The sequence below is a fragment of the Pteropus medius genome, unplaced genomic scaffold (assembly GCF_902729225.1).
Source record: "Pteropus medius unplaced genomic scaffold, Ma_sr-lr_union100, whole genome shotgun sequence".
Classification (NCBI taxonomy): Eukaryota; Metazoa; Chordata; class Mammalia; order Chiroptera; family Pteropodidae; genus Pteropus; species Pteropus medius.
The window spans coordinates 23,490,962-23,509,064 of NW_024342467.1; the positions used below are offsets into that span (position 1 = coordinate 23,490,962).

General features: G+C 55.1%; 1 protein-coding gene across 5 annotated transcripts in view; it reads left to right on the top strand.

The window, feature by feature from the left end:
• VOPP1 (VOPP1 WW domain binding protein) overlaps nt 1–18,103 on the top strand; it is a 60,191-nt gene that overhangs the window by 26,355 nt on the left and 15,733 nt on the right. The window contains exons 2-3 of one of the 5 annotated variants that reach the window (XM_039862799.1): nt 4,178–4,236; nt 16,978–17,055. Coding sequence is in view for 3 of the 5 variants with exons in the window: in XM_039862796.1 (XP_039718730.1) it covers nt 15,235–15,430; nt 16,978–17,055 (274 nt within the window). In the remaining 2 variants the exon portion in view is untranslated. Of the gene's footprint in view, nt 1–4,177; nt 4,237–13,038; nt 13,053–15,205; nt 15,431–16,977; nt 17,056–18,103 lie in introns of those variants that run through there. The other 4 variants (XM_039862797.1, XM_039862796.1, XM_039862798.1 and 1 more) reach the window with 4 other exon arrangements.

Here is an 18,103-nt window from a genome sequence, read left to right on the forward strand (position 1 = left end):
AAGATTTCTCAAGGTGACATCTACTCCTGGTGAAGACACTGTGAAGATTTTTGAAATGACAACAAAGGATTTAGAATATTATGTAACTTTAGTCGGTAAAGCAGCAGCGGGTTTGAGAGGACTGACTCCAGTCCTGAAGTTCTGTGGGTGAAATGCTGTCAAACAGAATCACATGCTATGGAGAAATCGTTCACGAAAGGACAGTCATCGCACGTGGCAGACTTCACTGCCGCCTTATTTTAAGAAACTGCCACAGCGGCCCCCGCCTTCAGCAGCCACCACCCCGGTCAGCCAGCAGCCATCAACATTGAGGCCAGACCCTCCACCTGCAAAGAGATTGAGACTCACTGGAGGCTCAGACGATGGTTAACATTTTACAGTAATAAAGTGTTTTTTGATTAAGATACGTATATTGCTTTTTAGACTTCGTGCTCTTGCACACGCCGCAGACTGCAATGTAGTGTGAACGAAGCTTTCGCATGCGCTGGGGAACTGGGCTTTCATGCTGCTTGCTCTGTTGCGGGTCTTGTTCTGGGGTGGCACTCTGGGTCCGAGCCCTGCAGTGTCACCGCAGCCCCGCCCCGCCATGCAGCCATGCGCTGCGTTTCCATTTCGGTCGACGGCGGACCTCATACACGGCCGTGGCCCCGTAAGATTATGATGCCGCTGAAAAACTGTCACCTAGCGACTTAGCCATTGTAACGTCATAGCACGATGCATTGCTCACGTGTTTGTGGCGATGTTTGTGTAAACCCACTGCCTGCCAGTTGTGCACACTACATAGTATTTGATAACGATAATAAGCACCTGCATTTTGGTTTATGCATTTACTGTAACATACATTTCATTGTTATTTTCGAGTGTACTCCTTCTACTTATTAGGAAAAAAGTCTGCTGTAACACAGTAGCCATGTGACGTCAGCGGCTGCCTTACGTGTCCCGTGTTCACATCTTGTTCGCATCGTCTCTTCTTGTGCTTGATTTAACCTCGTGTTATTTTATAAGTTTAGTGCAGCCTGAGGGTCCAGGGCTTATAAAGCCTACAGTCGGGCAGCTCATGCCCTTGGCTGTCACATCCGCTCACACTCACTGACTCACTCTCTCACCTAGAGCAGCTTCCGGTCCTGCAGGCTCCATTCACGGTCAGTGTTCCGTGCAGGTGTGCCATTTACCTCTTATGCCATGTATTTACTGTCCCTCTTCTATGTTTAGATATGTTTAGGCACATAAATGCCTAACACTGTTACAGTTGCCTACGGTATTCGTTACAGTAACACGCTGTATAGGTTTGCGGCCCAAGCCAATAGGCTACATCATACAGCCCAGGTGTGCAGTAGGCTGTACCAGCCAGGTGTGTGGACATGGTCTGTGATGGTCCCATGAGGAAACTGCCTAATGACACATCTCAGGACGAATCTCCGTCCTTAAGCGGCGCGTGGCCGCGTTGCGTTTTCGGCTCACACTGCGTCTCGAAAATCGTCTGCTGCCTGTTCTGACAGATCTCATCGCTCCTGGATCCCTAGTGCTCCACTGTGTGGACACAGTGTCGCTCATTTCACCAGCCTGCCAGGAGTGGGCGTGTTCGTCATTTCTGGGATTGGCCATGAGAACTAATGCACGACAAGTGACCTCGCAGCTGCGGCCTCCCACACTGGTTGTAAGAAAATGGCGACGAAAGAGAAACAGACGCACGAGTAGCATCCGGATCCCGCCCCGTTTCCTCCCCAGCAGCCGCGTGTGCGAGCGCCTGGGGGTTACGTTCCATGACGGTCTAGGGCCTTTACTTCCGTCGTACCTCTGACCTTCCCACAGATCCACACTCACAGGCTTGTGCGTGTGCACACGCACCCCCGTGTGGGCGGTGAGCTGTGCGTGTGCCACGCACCCCCGTGTGGGCGGTGAGCGTGCAGGAGGGCCAGGCCAGAGCTGCCTTTCCCTGAGTCTGCCACCGGCAGAGCCACCGCGGGGTCTTGACATCTCTGTCTGTTCCTTCCGTCGTCCTGTAGTCGTAGGACAGACGGAGAGAGGAGGTGGGCCAGGTAGGTTCCTCAGAGTACTGTTGATTAGGAGAAAAGGCCCAGGGTTGTTGACTTTGCTGCCGGAAAGGCGCTTAGCGATTGAGCGAGACACCCCCTCGGGCCCCAGCCTTTCATCTGGGAAAAGGCATTCCTAATATTCGCCAAGGGAAAAAACCCTCAAAGGTGATGAATGTGTTAATTTATTTTTGAAACCTTAAGAGTTAAGAGATGGGGTACTGGGGTCTCAAATGAGTGGCTGCTTCAGATGAGGGCAGGAGTCCCCAGCCCTGGGCCGTGGATCAGTACCGGTCCATGGCCTGTTAGGAACCAGGCCACACAGCAGGAAGTGAGCGGCAGGCAAGCAAAGCCTCATCTGTGTTTGCAGCCGCTCCCCAGCGCCGGCATCACCGCCTCAGCTCCGCCTCAGATCATCGGGCGTTGGAGTCTCATAGGAGCCCCGGTCCCTGGTGCCACAGGTTGGGACTGCTGGACTGGGGACCCCTAAGTAGAGGGAGATCCCACGTAGAGGCCTGTGGGCAGGGCTGCTCTTCACCATCTGCCGGGGACGCCGCTGGCCTGGCCGTCCTCTGGGCCTGTTGGCGAGATGCCTGCAGGAGTCACGGGGCAGACAGGAAGGGGCCTCGCGTCCCTGAGCTCCAGAGGCAGCATCAGAGGTGGCCCTCGCTCGTGGTATGGAACTTAAGTGTCAAGTTTCAAGGAAGGGCCCGTCTCCCGCGGTGACGCAGAGTCCAGAGGAACCCTTTAAAATGCCACCTTAAGGGAAGACCCAGTTCGTCAGCGTATCGCAGGAGACTAGCGCAGTGCACTGTTGTTTGGGGCAGAGACCTGGAATCGCTCTTCCTTGCCGAAATAAATGGATTTCTTCAGCTGTCTGAACTTCATTTCTCCGACTGCACGGGAGCTCACGCGGTGTAAATTAAACTCATTTTCCATGAATAGAACTGGGCCCCTTGGGGCTGAGTGTGCGTCTGAGTGTCTTAGAGCCCCGAGACACTGGGACACAAAGCGAAACTGTCCTTGCTCTTTCTATAGCCCACCCGATTTGGCCAGTGGAACGCAGGCCACTGACACCCACCTCTTCCTGGGCATTCTGCTACAGATTTGCAGTGGGCTCTGGGGCTGGAGGCCATCGCCATACGCCTGCTAGAAAGGCCGGGAGCTCGCAGCCCTGGCCGGGTCCAAGGGAGCTGGGGTGGGAGGCAGGGGGTGCCTTGCTCAGAGGAAGCTTCGCTGTCACCGCGCCTCACCCCCTTTTCCTGCTGCGGGTAGCTTTATACTATACGATTTTGAAGGTGTTCTATACACATAGGGGCCAACGAACTAGACCATGGAGGCAGGGAGTTGTGAATTTAAAACAATATGGGTGGAATAATTTTAGAAAACTTTATTTCAGATAAGGCAGAGCATTTCGGCTTGGCGGTCGCATGCAGTGGTTGGTGCCTTTGGCTTGCTCTCTGTCACTCAAGCCACTAGGGTGGCTTGGCACCTGCTCTGCACTGCCCTCTGGAGTGTACAGTGTCTGACTTCCTCGTGGGGGGGGGGCTCCTCTTGTCTTTCTGCACCCCCCTCCTCCCTCTTTTCGTCCTTGGGAATGAGAGCAGGCAGGGCGCCACCAGGGCTGGTGAGCACATCCTGGCTTAGGGTATGGCAGGCACCGGTCCCCAGTGGGGAATCAGCGATTTGAATGTGGCTTTTACAATATTCTGAAATATAAGGATCTGGGAATATTAAAACGGTGGGAAATGTCTTTCAAAAACGAACACGGGTAAATGGAAATCTCTAATATTGTATTTCTAATACTTGTTGGATATCCGAATACTGTGTACACTTAAAAAATGGATTACCCTTAATTTACCTTTTTAATAAATTGGTCACACTCAATGTGTTTAGAGATTTGAAAGGCTAGAAAACTAATAGGGAAATCGATGTTTCCCTAGGTGTTCTTCCCCTTTCATGAACTGTAAAGAACGGAGAGGGCGCGGTGGGGAGGGTCCCCTCGAACGCATCCTCTCCCGAGCCCCCTGCCTCCCACGCCCACAGCGCCGTCTGCTCATCCTCCTTCCTTTCTGTTCGGGAGGTGGTCTCGACAGCGTGCAGATGACTTACCACTGACCAGGCCTCTCTCCTTCTGTTTGCAGTGCACGGAAGCCAAAAAGCATTGCTGGTATTTTGAAGGACTCTACCCGACATATTATATGTAAGTGTTTGCGCTTTTCCGTTGCTATGATTCTGTGCTCATATCTTTCTCTGGGAATTATTTCTTTAATAGGCGATAGGAAGGATTATGGGATAGAGAAAGCCCTGTCTAAGGAGGCCTTCATTCCTGGTTCTACCTGCCTCTGCTCACTAATGAGCAGGGGACCTTCCTCAGGGGCATTCAGCCTGCTCAGGCAGGTGCCTTCGAGGACAGCACGAAATACCGGGTGCTGTCTTCTGCGATGCACGGTAGCTCACGTGTGGTTGGTTAAAAGGGGCAAGACATGTGAGCCAGGCCAAAATTATGTTGGTTTAGATAGATGTTCCCAGGCCGAGAGAGCAGGGTAGCGGGAGTCGAATTTTGAACGTGATCAGGCAGACAGCTCAGCTGCTATGACTGTGTGCGTGCGTGTGTGCGTGCGTGAGGTCTCAGTAATCACCTGGCCGGGGTCGCCTGCCCAGACAGGTGCAGTCCTGGCCTTGCTGGCTCTTTCTGCACCTTCAGCGCCTGCCAGTCTCGCTCTAATTAGAGCATCGCTGCATTTCCCCGCTCTTTGTATGTATTTTAATGTCTGCCCTTAGCCACTGGTTATTCCTCAGCCACCCGCCCAGGTGGCCAGATTAAATTTGCAGGTTCTGAATTACTACGTTTGATTGTGTTTTGAGATCTCATAGGTTTTACATGGAATTTCCCAAACCATTTCCCCCCCAAACTCTGTTATTTTTAGTACTGAATTTTGCAAAACGAGATTTTCCTGTAATGCGTAGAATCACATCATAGGAGAAACACCGTATGTTCTCGCATGTAGGGAGATTGGACAGGAAATATATAATAGTAGTCAAGAGGGTTATTTCTTAATTGGCCAGTGTGTACATTTTTCATGTCGTTCTTGGGGCGTTTCTAAGCTTGAGGAGACAAGTGTAGGAGGAGGAAACTTGCCTGGCTGTGAATGGGGACAAAGCACAGGGAAACGGGCCGTTTCCTGCCATGGTTCTGTGTTAAGCAGGAGGTCCTACATGGCGGGGGTCTTGGCAGAAAGCCTCTGGTGCTGCAAAAGACAGAACCCACGTGGAAAACAAAGCACAGCACAGAGACTTTGCCTCTAATTACGGAGCTGTCAGGTTGAAGAAAAGTGGGTTTGGGGTCATGAGGAACTACACTGTTTTCGTTCTTGTTAGGAAGGACAGTGAATTTGCCGTGGTAAGCTGCAGTTCCTGCTTCTGATGCAGGCGGGGTTCAGCCACGGCTTCCGTGAAAAGGGATGCTTCTCAGATCGCTTTGTAGATCAGCCTTTAGCCAGTTCCTGGTTTTTCAGAGGTGGGGGAAGGAGGTCACTGCCGCTCTGTATTTGTCCCTTCGTTTACTGATTCGCGGCACACTTTGAAACCCTTTTTGCATGAATGGAGAAGACAGAGACGGGCCCTGTTCTTGTCACTCAGACCTGCTGGTTTGGATCGCTTTCACCTGTCTACTGATAGCGAGGGGAGAGGTCCTGAAAATGACGAAGGTCACTCTGTTATTAGAGCACTGAAAAAAAACATCGCCAAGACCCATGCCGAGGAGCTTCTTCTGTATGTTTTTTTTTTTCTAGTTTCATGGTATCGGGTCTTACGTTTAAGTCTTTGCCCCATGTTAAGTTGATTTTTGTGGGTGGTGTGAGGTAGGGTTCCAGTTCCGTTCTTCTGCCGCACGTGGTTATCCGTCTTTCCCATGGCCATTTGTCTAGGAGACTGTCCTTTCCCCGTCGTGTGTTCTTGGCTCCCTTGTTGAGTATTAGTTGACCATACAGGTGAGCGTTTATTTCTGGGCTCTGTTCCGTTCCACTGGTCAGCGTGTCTCTTTTTATGCTGGTACCACATTTTTATCGCTATAGCTTTGTAAGATAATTGGAAATCAGAGACGGTTCTTCTTTTTCAAGATTGCTTTGGCTTTTCAGGGTCTTTTGCGGTCACATAGAAATTTCAGTGTTGCTCTATTTCCGTTCTATGCCATTGGAAGTTTGATGGGGATTGCGTTGAATCTATAGACGACTTTCTCGTGGGTCTCCTTTCATTCGTTTCTCGCATCAAGTTCTCACTTCTTTCTAAACGACTGAAATTTTTATGTCACTTGGCTGCTTAAAAACGTCAGGAACAAAGTCCAGAATCTTAGCCACCTTTCCACAGCAGGTTCCCAGATCCTTGCCGAGGTGTCTCTCTTTATTGCGAGTCCCACAAGGGCACCAATCACAACTTCTCAATATTTGAACTCCCGGAGCCTGTGGTCGTGCCTGGCACACGGGGACACCCTGCATACTGAGTGGATGCATTTCCTCCCATCCCCCCCGCGCCCCCAGTCAGCACTGACATCTGCAAGCTCCACGTCACCGTTTGCCAGTTCTCCGCCTGGCAGGCTGCTAGCTGGCTGGGGCGCCGTCCTTCAGAATACGTTCCTTCCTCTTGTGGCTCTGAGCTGGCATCCTGAGAGGTCCCCACACAGTATTGTTTGTCCTGGGAGCAGTGCCATAACCGGACGGGGCGTGGCAGTTGACCTTTGTCTTCGTGTTTGCAGTGTATTTTCTACCAGTTGCTTCTCCCTGGTTTTATTTCCCACGGTCTGGTACCTTTTCTTTGATCACAGCTTTTGAAGTGTGCCGGAGTCCTGGAGATCAGGTTCAAGTGTTTGCCCTATCGCTTTTCTTTCCATCGGGGTGAGAGTCACCTGACAAAATTGACCATTTGACAGTGAGCAGTGCAGTGGCAGGCAGTAAATCACAGTGTCGTGAAGCCCGTACCTTTATCCAGTTCCAGACCTTTCCATCACTCCCCGCGGTGATGCCCTAGACCCTTCGACCTTCTCTGCAGCTTCTTCGCGAAGCGTGGTCACGAGCGTGACGTTCTGGGCCTGCAGCGCGGGGCTGTGCGCGGTCTGCACGGCGGTGGTGCGTGCGTGTACACACGCGGGGCCAGCCTGCGTCCGCCGTGTAGGGGCACGAGACCGCTCCGCAGACTGAGCCTGCTGCTTCCCCGCGCCCGTGAGGGACGCCAGTGTCCTGACCCACCAGGGCTCAGCTGGCGAGAGGAGGACAGCTGCTGTGTTCCGCCCACGCTCAAGGCCGCGGCTGCTGGCACGGGAGGGCCTTCCTCCTGCCGTCCGTCGGGATGGGCCTGTGTCGCATGTTGACCCAGGGTGGCCCGAAGAAGTCGCTCAGAGAGCTCTCTGTCCAGCCCGGCGTCGAGTCCCAGCGACCCACATGTGACAGGCGCTCGAGAAGTGTCTGCAATTGCGCTTGCCACAGGCCAGACGGTGGCCACAGACAGATCCCAGCCCTGGTTACACGCACCTGGGCCCCGGGGGACATGGGAGCCAGCAGCCTGTGTCCCCAAGCCGTCCCCGTCCTGGTCTCTGTGGAGGTGGCCGAGATGGTGGTGCCAGGAAAAGCAGACCCGGATCCAGCCCAAGCTCACCCTCGCGGGGGGCTGGGCATCAGGACCTCGCGTCCAGGCCGGTGCCCCGTGGTCTCCACGCTGCCCCACACCCGCCCCGGGACCCGTGTTCAGTGTGCAGCTGCTGCTGCAGGGCCTGAGGTGACGGCTTCGCTCGTTTATGCCACAGACACTTGTCGAGTACCTGTCCCATGTGGGTCGCTGGGGCCCGATGGCGTGGGACGGGGAGCTGTGGTAGATGATGTGCGTGTGGCCACTTACAACGTCAAATTAAAAACGGACCTCACTTAAAAATGCAGCCCTGGTGTATTTTACCTTCCATTTCTTCTGGGCAAAGTGCTTTCCATGAGATTCTCCAGAGCAGATAATTTGTGAAAGATCGGTTGATCGGATGGCATCCTTTTATTCTGTTATGGGGTCCCCAACATCCCCCCGCTGCAGAAAACATTCTCCAAATGCCGCCTGTTTTGTGCTTATGATTTTCCACGGCTCACAGGGAAGGCGTAGAGAACACCGAGCTTCACACTCGTTTGAGAGCGTTTACTCTTCACCTGAAATCTAATGCGGCTTCTCTCGCCAGATGTCACTGTGCCACAGCTCCCTGTCCTGCATCTGAGTTTCATTCCGGCATTGCACTTACCAAGCTGACAGAGGCTGAGTGTTCGTAAGATACTTAGGTTTCTTCCATAGCTGCCGAGACATACAAAATTACTCTCACCTGTTTTGATTTCTTCGTGCCAGATGCTCTCTCTCGCTCCGCCCTCTCCCTTCAAGGCGTTTTGATTTCTTTATTATCCTTCCGTCGTCGAGCTGGAGGCCTGCATGTGCACGTGCACACACACATCTGCCTGCTTATTTTTGAAGAAAAAGCCCCTTTGGGATGTGAACACAGAAGCAACGTCTATTTCACACGTTTCTCCTATTGGTCCCGCCACCCCCTTCCCTGCCTCTCCTCCCCACAGTCTGCCTTTTCACAAGCTTTGAACTAAACGTGCCCTTTCTGTGCTTTGGTTTTGTACTTGGGTGTCGCCCCGTAGCGACAGTGTGATTCTGAAGTGGCAGGGAGGTCGTGCGGCCTCACGAACCCACTTCCCCTGCGTTCCCTACCTGCGTCGTTCCCCGCAGAGGACCTGCTCGTTCCAGCCCTTCTGTCCGCGTGGGGACCGGCCACGTAGCACCTCCTGGGGCGGTGGCTGGCACAGGGCTGCACAGAGCTGAGGGATCACGCCGCCGCCCTCCTGTGTCCGTAGAGCTCAGAAGCCATGCAGACAGGGGCGGCGTTTGTCGGAGCAGAGCCCGGATGCAGTTTTATGCCCTGGCACTTGCTTCGATGCCTGGGCAGCTGCCGAGTCCTTGTCCTTGTCGGGCGGGCAGGAAGGGCAGCCAGCGGTGTCGGGGAGGGCCCCTGGCTCACCTGCTGTCACCGGCTGCAGGCCTCGGCAGGTCACTTGGCCCTGTTACCGAGTCGACGTGGCTGCCGCCTGAGTCGCTGTGAGGGCAGACACGTGTCCGTGCGTCATGAATATCTGCAGTCTCATTACGGCTTGGAGAGGGGCAGTGCGTCTGTGTCCAGAGGACCAGATGGGGACCCCTGGCTCTGGACTCGGGGACTGTTTCCCAAAGGGGGCAGGAGGACTGGACGTGAGGCTCACTCTTGGGGATCCTGGGGGGCCCTTCCCAGCTGGGCCGCAATGTCTGTAAGGGGGCTCCTGGGTGCCCAGATAGGCACCACCACGCCATACCTGACCCCTTCGTGGGCAGGGGACTCTCAGGTGGGGGGTGTCTCTCTTGTCTACACGAAATGCCACCTTTCCCGTTGAGATTTGTGGCCCGAGGCTCCACAGCTTTTCCCAGGGGCTGTCCTGCCCACAGCCGCCGTCCGCAGAAGGACCTGTGCCCCCCGGAGTGGAGGTGGGAGGCGGAAGCAGGAGGAAGGTGATCCGCATTGGGCACAGGCGCGGTGAGTGTCCAGCTGTGAGGGACCAGGGACTTCAGGCCATCTCCGGAGTTGACAGAGGTGGACGAGCCTCACATGGAGGCTGGCAGGACCTCACAGCCTCAGCTCACCCTCCAGCTGTCACCAGGATTCCACCCATGGCTCCATGTTCCACCCCAGACCGAGACGGAGCAGAGCGTGTCCCCGGCTTTTCCCAGACTAGCTGAGATGCGGCCTCGTGGCCTCAGGGGATATAGTTATAACTCAAAGACTGAAAGTCGTCACAGCTGGCGTTTACTGGGGGCACGCCGGTCTTCTGCAGGAAGCTTGCTGGGGGCCCCTGTCTCCCCTCCTGCCGGTTCCGGCTGAGGGCCGCTGTGCCTCTTCGGGCTGTTGGTGCCCTGCCCCATCGTCTGATTTACCGTTGTCGAAATGAAAGGTCCATCGTCTCGTCCCTCGACTGGGAGTTCGTGAGGGCAGGAGCTCCGTCTCCCTCATTTTCCTGTCATCTGTGGTGACACACTGCCCGGCACCTAGCAGGCCCTCGGAGCACACGTGGGAACGGGAACGGGGGCCTGGAGAAGGGCCGGGGAAGGAAAAGCCGATTCTGGCGACGCAGGTGAGTGATGGGAGGTGTTTTAGGGACCTCCAGTCCCACCGTGCCGCCAGGTTGCTGTGTGACCTCGGACAAATCTCCTAACCTCCGGATGACCTCTGAGGTCCAATCCTGCCAATTCTATGGCTCCCTCTGGCCGGCCGCACAGAACGATTTAGAGCACAGCGAATGAAAGATGCACGGTGTCGCAGGCTCGTGTGTTGTGGCAGAGACGCGTGTACAAGCGTGAGATGGATTGGAGCTCGTTATCGGTCCAACCTGCTTGCCAAGGACGAAGCAGCCGCCTAACATTTCCTCGCAAACGAGCGAGCCGTCTTTCTTCCGCGGGTCTTAGCGTTGACAAGACAGTGGGAAAAAGATGTTAATCACGCATCGGGCTGCGAGGTGGGTCGAGGCGCCCCGTCGCCATCCAGATCTTCAGGCTCCCGATCACCTCATTAGGAGCTGAGCTGGGGCTCCCCAACAGGCAGCCACATGGGTGTTTTCAGACCCGGACTGGCGTGACGTGATTTTCAACAAGCCAGAGAACACGGGGGATTTGCACGCGCAGGTTTCCTGTCCTTTACGAATGGAAATGCGTCTGGCGATTCCTCCCAGAAAGGGGTCGGTAGCTTAGCCCTGGGTCGGGTCTTCTTGACGAGACACCAGTGATTTAAAAGCGAGACTAAGCCAGTGGCCCTCTGGGGAGCTGGCAGGTGGCAAAGGTTTGGCCCTGAAGGTGATCCTTGATTTATCTGTATCTTAGAACACGAAGAAAACCTTGGGAACAGGTGTGAGGGAAGCATTTGGTCGAATAGAAAAGGGAGATAGGCTACCTGGAGCAGGATGCAGGGGTGCACCCAGTGGGTCATGCATCAGTTCCTCCCACCTTGCCCCGAAAGGGGGACTGAGCCAGCCTGCCAGGATGTGGTGGGGAGAGGTGATGGAGCGGGCCCTTCCTGCAGGAGCTCACGGTCCCCTGTACCCGGCAGCAGCACATGCCCGGCGCTGAGCAGGCTGCTCCTTCCGGTTCTGCCCTTCTCTGGCTACTGATTTAATCAGGTTATTCTCAGGCCCTACTCCCAAGCACCCCCACTGGAGTGTGAAGCTTCTGTCAAAGTAATCGCATCACCCTGGCTCATGGTGTCCCTCTGGGCCTGCTTCTCTGCAGCCAATAATGAATGATGTGAGGGTTGCTCGCGGGTGTCAGAGGGAGCTCCCGGAACCGGCCGGGCTGCCCTACTTGCCTGCTACAGGGGGAGATGCCAGGGTCAGTTCCAGGGCCCTGAGACACAAGGCCACCCCTGACCATTAGGAGACGCTGGGGTACCCCTCCCTCCTGGCCTGACGGCGTTCTCTCTGTGTGGGGTCAGCGGGCCTCCCTGTGCCCAATCCCACCCCCCAGCAATGCTGGAAGCTTTCGGGGCAGAAAAGGGTGATGGGTGGGGGCTGGGTCCTTCGCTGTGCGTTCCTGCCCACGCCTGTGGGCACAGCCTTAGGTTAGCTGCCTGAGGAAGAAGACATGTCTGGTCTGGGGACAGAGAGTCTAAAGAATTCTCTTTTCTCTGGGTTCTTGTGGGTTTCCCCCCGCAGGTTCCTGGTGTAAGCTGGAGGCATTTTCTCACCCTCAGAACAGGGAGAAAGTTTCCTGGTGAACCCCCCTGGGAGCTCTGGACTCCTGCTCTGGTCTGCCTGCCCGTGTCCCCAAAGTGCACGCTTCGGACCCTAATCCCACAGGTGATGGTGTTAGGAGGTCATGCTCTTGTAAAAAGGGCCCCCTGCCCCTTCCGCAGTGGGGGGACATGGTGAGCAGGCACCGGCCGTGGCTGGAAGGAGCCCTCACGAGGACGTGACCATGATCTTGGACTTCTCAGCCTCCAGAACTGGGGGAGGTAACTTTTGTTGTTCATAAGCTGCCCAGTCAGTGGTGTTTTGTTTCAGCGGCCTGAATGGACCAACCCCTAAAATGTCATGTTTCTAATAGTCTGTAACTTGATTTTTTTTTTCATCAACTCCGTATTGTAAACCAGTACACAGAGCAGCCTCATCGTTCCTCACAGCGACAGAGCACTCCCTGGGGGAGGCACCATCATTCACTTACACGTTCCCCCACAATCGTCACACACCGAGGGAGGGCCCGTTCTGTTCTGTTGTTACGATGGAGCGTCTACTGTTCCTTACCTATTGTTCTAACATTTAAAACACGGCTGATGAACAGATTTTTGCATGATTCACTTGGCAGCTTGTCACAGGAAGGTGGACTTGGCGACGAACAGGCTGGAGGATGATGGATTCAGGCGGCTGTGACTCACCGACAGGCGTCTGAGCGGGAAGCGCCTCGGTGGGTTAGCGGCTAAACAACCAAATGCAGCCGAGGGGATCGAATGATGCAGTGGGCTTTGTTCGGTGATTCACGAGGTGGGCAGCATCCTGTCAGAAGCACAGAGGAGATCCGAGGAGGAGCCGTGGGAAATGGGAAAAGGCGGGGCAGTTTCTAGCAAAGAGGCCGCCTTTCTTTGGGGCGGGGGGTCTGCCAGCCAGGTCACCCCACTGGTGCTGACCAGGGCACTCCAGACCGACCGCTTAAGATTATTCTCGTGAGAGGGGCTGAATCTAATTGAGCGAGGTACCGACTTTCATTTCGGTGACGTGGCCTGAACACGGGCGACTCCATTTGGGGCCTGTCATCTCCTTTTTTTTTTTTTAACAGGGGAAACTCTGAAACACTATGAAGATCACAGATGCCCTTGTGTTTAGGAGGAAAGAGCAGGAGTGCCCAGGATGTCTCCAGCTCAGGACGCAAGTAGCCACCAGCTGGGATTTTAAAAGGACATGGACAAAAGATGAAAACTGGGCGATGGTATCAGGAAGTGATGTTTTTATAACAGAGGCTCCCCTGCCCCTTGCACTCTGACCCCTGCCCCTTGCACTGTGACCCGTGCAGTAGGCTCAGTTTTTCCGTGGGACCATCAGACTGAGAGATCTGTGATTTGAGGGTGTGTCTGAGTTTTGGGGAGATATTTGATAGCATCTCACTCAGTCTCTCAGCTGATAAGACAGGAAATTCTGGTTTAAATAAATAGGCCAGTTAGGTATAGATATGTTCCTGGCATAATAGCTGCACTTATGAAATTATGATTAATAAAATATCAACATCGAAGGAAGTTCTCTAATGGAATTTACCATTGGCTCCATCATCAATATTTTCTCATTGATTTGAATGAATAGCGATGGTATTCACAAGTTATAGGGAGAGGCAGCCTCTGGCCACTTCCTCTTCCTTTTTAAATTAATACGTAATTCAAATGCCATAGATTCACTTCCCCTTTCTTTTATCCGGGCTGGATTGATCAGTGCCCAGGACAGCTGGTGGGAAGCCCGGGGTCACCTGCATGCACATGGGCCGGCCTCCCTCTGTTCCTGCCTCGCCCTCCCCCCAGTCCTGCGCCCACCCACCCAGCCCTCTCCTTCCTGTGCTCTGCGGGAGGCCTTCTCTCTTCTCCTTTGATTTTCTTACTCCTGCGGCTTGTGGGACCTGGGGAAGATCTCGGGTTTTGGATTACAGCTTCAGGGCGTAGGCCACTCTGCTTTAGACCTAAGCCTCATTCTCCACCTGGCCTTCACCGTGGACTTGTGGACGCCCCTGGGCTGAGTCATCGGCTGTGGGATCATGGCTCGGGGAGGAACGGAATTGGCCGGGTCCTATTCAGCGTTCCTGGGTTTCAACAAAAGTTGACTCAGATTTAAATGGCAGAAAACCAGAAGGAATAGTGACCGAATGAGTGTCAAAGTGAGGCTGCCAGGGCTAAAGTAATGGACGAGATTTCCTAAGCGTGAGGTTTTTTATGGGGAACCAAGATCCTGTATTTAGGTCCCCAAGCCCTACTGTACGTGTGCAGGACGGGAAGTCAGCGCGGACCACAGCTCGGAAATTTTAGTCGATGGAGAGTTCATTAGGATTCAGCCCCGTTCCGGTTGCTAAAAACGCCAGTGTCACCTGTGGCTGGAGCGTGTCCCACCGGGAGGAATGGCATTCTTCCTGGTGACGGGACACCAAGCCGTACCCAGCCAGGCCCACGTTCCTGGAGACAGGACGCTCAGGAAGCCGCGAGAGCCCTTCAGACGCTGGAAGGGGCTGGCTTGTTCTGTGGGGCCCCTGGGAGCTGGTAACGGGACCCGTGGGGCCACACTCAGATTCCGCCCCGGAGGAACGCCCACGGTCACGGCGGGCATGCGCCCGGGGCTGGGGACACGGCTGCCCTCCGCTCTGTCCCCTCGGAGTTTTCTCTCGGCCTTGTAGGGCTCTGTTTAGTTTTTCCGAGGAGCCCAGTTTCTCACAGGTTACTTGAAGGCCTCTGGTACCCCGAGTATTTTTCCCGATTCTAACTCAAGAAGCCTTCATGCTTCTGCCGGGTGCTTTGCTCTGTGGGAAAACACAGATGATAATGCAAGTAGTGTAAGACGCCGGTCCAGATGTCACGAGACAGTGTTAACCGAGGAGACAGACCACTGTCAAGCTCAGAAACTTGGGGCTGGACAGGGGAAAAAAATGTGTCCTGGCGGGAACTTAGAAGGGAGAGGGTGGTCTGCTGAGACTTAATCCAACAAGCGAGAGAAAGGACTGGCCTTTTAAATGAAACGGGTTTGACAGGAATTTCCCAATCAAAAGTCATGGTCATGCCTATTCTTTGGTTTGATAAAAAGAAATTACAACCTCTCAAGCTTCGTCTCCAGACCGCCACCCTCAATACTTTTCTCATATTTTATTTCTATTTTTTTAATCTTTTTTTTATTTACTCATATTTTAGTGGTTCCACTGGATGCTGACATGATTTTCCATAAACCAGTTTAAATATGAATTACCATTTTACACCGCACAAACATGTTTACATATTAACATTTGGCCCCCCTATATATTTTTTTTAAGAATAAATGTGTCCCGTGGCCAGGGCTTACTTCTTAGCTGTCCTGACCTCCCAGCGAGGCCTTGCTGTTATATGTGCATTTAACCGCTGCCATGACACATTTCTAGCTTGTGGCGGATGCACTTCCAGACGTATGCGTCCTTCTACATTGTTCATCCTCAGGATCGCGTCATTTACAGGGGCAGAGAGACCAGGCGCCGCGGCTTATACCTCTGCGATGTGCTTCGTCACCCGTTAGCACCTGCTCAGAGTGGACCGCGCCATTCCCTGACCTTATCAGAAATTGGCCTGTGGATCATGGGATGCGGCGAAGGTACTTGGCCACCAGGAGGCGATTCTGGGGCCTGATCCTTCATGAACGTGCTCTTCACTTTTTTTGAAGCTTCTCCGTGCCGAGCACCACCATCGCGGTTTGAATGCTGCGCCCCGGGACAGCGCAAAGCTGGCTTTCTCGTAGCGCCTCGGCGGCCACCTGTCAGATGATGGCAGTGAGAACCAGCAGCACCTCTAAACACGCGTTTCGGGGGCTCTGCTAGATGTCGGTTACAGCAAGTCGCACAGATTGGCCTGTGGCGTTCACATATGGGAGCACCCCACGGACCACGGGAGGACGGGACGTGGAGACGTCTGTGTCCTGTGGAGAGAATGTCAGGCAGCAGCGTGGCATCACATGGGAAAGGTGGAGCAAGGCAGGTACGGCAGGGCGTAGGGCAGACGATGGCGGTGCTGGTGGCTCAAGTTAGCTTCAGCTCACTTGAACCGCGGAGGGCAGCACCCGCGCCGGGCTGTGCTTGAGAGGTCCGCGATGCCGGCGGTTCTGGGCCTGGTCTGGCCAGAGTGGGATCACGAGGACAGAGCACCTGCGCGGCGTCGGGCCCTCCCCAGTTCTCACCGTCTTCGTTCCTCGAATCAGATGTTTAGAAACAAACCGTTTGTTCTGAACCCACAAACTCTGTCCGTTCCGGTCAATTTTATTTCAATTTTTAAGAAGAAAGTCATAGATCCTAGGTCACAACAGTGTGATTATTTAATACTGAGAAACGGCTCACCCGTGCCCCTCCCTGCCACCCACTGCCACTTGGACTTCAGATGCTCCAGCGAAAGCTTCTGTGTAGAAAGCGAAGGGCCTGAGCTGTCACAGCGTCTCCTTTTAATCAAAGACAAAGGGAGTTGTGGGGGGTGGCGGAGATGGTGAAGGAGGCCGAGCTGACCCCTGGGGCCTCTCTTTTGGGGCGGGAACAGCCCCTGAGCCTGCCCAGGGTGGAGCCCCTGAGAGCAGGACAGCCCCGTGGGCGCTTCCTGTGGGGGTGGGGCCTTCGCACGCAGAGCAGCACCGCGAAGGGGTCCTGCCCGCCCACCCCCTTTGCTCATGAGGACACTGAGGCTCTCGGAGGTCGAATCACTGGCCCGAAGTCCCGCTGCTCCTAAGTGGCAGGGCCAGGACCGAACCTCCCCTGTGACTCTAACCTCTGGCTTTAACCGCACGGGAGTGTCAGGGCACTGGCCCGGCTTTCGAATGTCGTTGGGGCTGGAGGCCTGAGCAGGACGCACGGCGTGTAGATGCTGGTCTGTCGTCAGGCTGCCTTCTGGTTGCAGAGCCGGAGGTGGCATGCCGGCCTTCGGTCCCGGCGCCCCCCCAGAGGGGAGCCATTGTGATGTGGCACGCGGGGTGTGCAGTTAGCGGAGTGCTTCGAATTCCGTTGACCGTTTCCTTCCGTTTACGCCACCAGACGGACAGCGGTCAGCTCGGCTGGCTGTGTGAAGTGTCCTCTGCACTGGCGTCTCCCTGGATCTCACGACAAGTCTGGCCCTTCCTTCTGCCCCCGGACGCTGACCAGCCTGTGCCCCTCTCTCCTACAGATGCCGCCCCTACGAGGACTGCTGCGGCTCCAGGTGCTGCGTGCGGGCCCTCTCCATCCAGAGGCTATGGTACTTCTGGTAGGTCACAGCCTTCCTGGTCTCCAGCACCCTCCTCCACCCTCCACCCCAGGGCCCTGCCCTCAGTCAGTCTGCCCAGCCTCAGTCTCCCCACCTTCACCTGGGGCCACGGTCTCTGGGGCTTCCTTGCTCAAAGCAGGTGTGTCCGGGCGGGCTGCGTGACGTGACGAGCATCCTGCTCAGTTTGCAGAAAGCCCCTGCCCGTCCCCACAGGCCGGGGGTTGGGGAAGGGGAGTTAGTCTTTGGGAGGCGGGCTGGACAGCGGCCCCACGCTTCAGCAGCTCCTCTGCCAGCCTCTGATGATGCCGAGGCCGATTGTCTTAAAGAATCAGAGTCAGCATACCCTGCGATAAAGTTTCTGCTGCCTCAGAATCTTCCCGGTTCACGTTGTCAGCTGAATCGTGACTTTCGAGACAGGCAGCCTGCATCTTGCCCACCCTCCAGCTCTACCGAGGGAGGTTGGAAGTGTCTGAAGCCTGTGAACCTGGACCTTGAGAGGGAACGAGGGGGACAATGCCAGCAGAGCGTCCCAGGAGAGCGGGGCGCAGAGCTCCCACCACCGAGAGCATGGCCCGTCGTCTCCGGGGCTGCCCGCCAAAGCGTTCCACGTTATGGGTCCGATGTCAGGATGACAGAGCTCGTGCAGGGGAGGATTCGCCTAAAGCCACAGAGCGGTTCTGATACCCACTCGCCCTCCCCTGCGCTCTGCTGCCATGGTAACGCCGTCCAGGCGACTCCACCAGGGTCCAGACGTCAGCAGCTTCACGACTCAGGCTTCTTTTTGACTTTGAGGCTCTGACGTCACTGAGCTCCGAAGGCGCGAAGACCTGCACTGAGCCTGTTGCAGAAGCCGCGGGCATTTCTTAGTGAGGCTGTCTTTCCCTCCTGACCACTGTTCCCAGTGTTTGATTAGGGACACCACCGAATAATGGGGACTCCACACGTCACATTGTCCTTCTTCGGAGAGCCTCCTTCCGTTCTCACCATCGCCGCCTCCTGGCCGGGGCACTGGCCACGTGGGGGCTGGACTCACCTGTCACATCGGGCC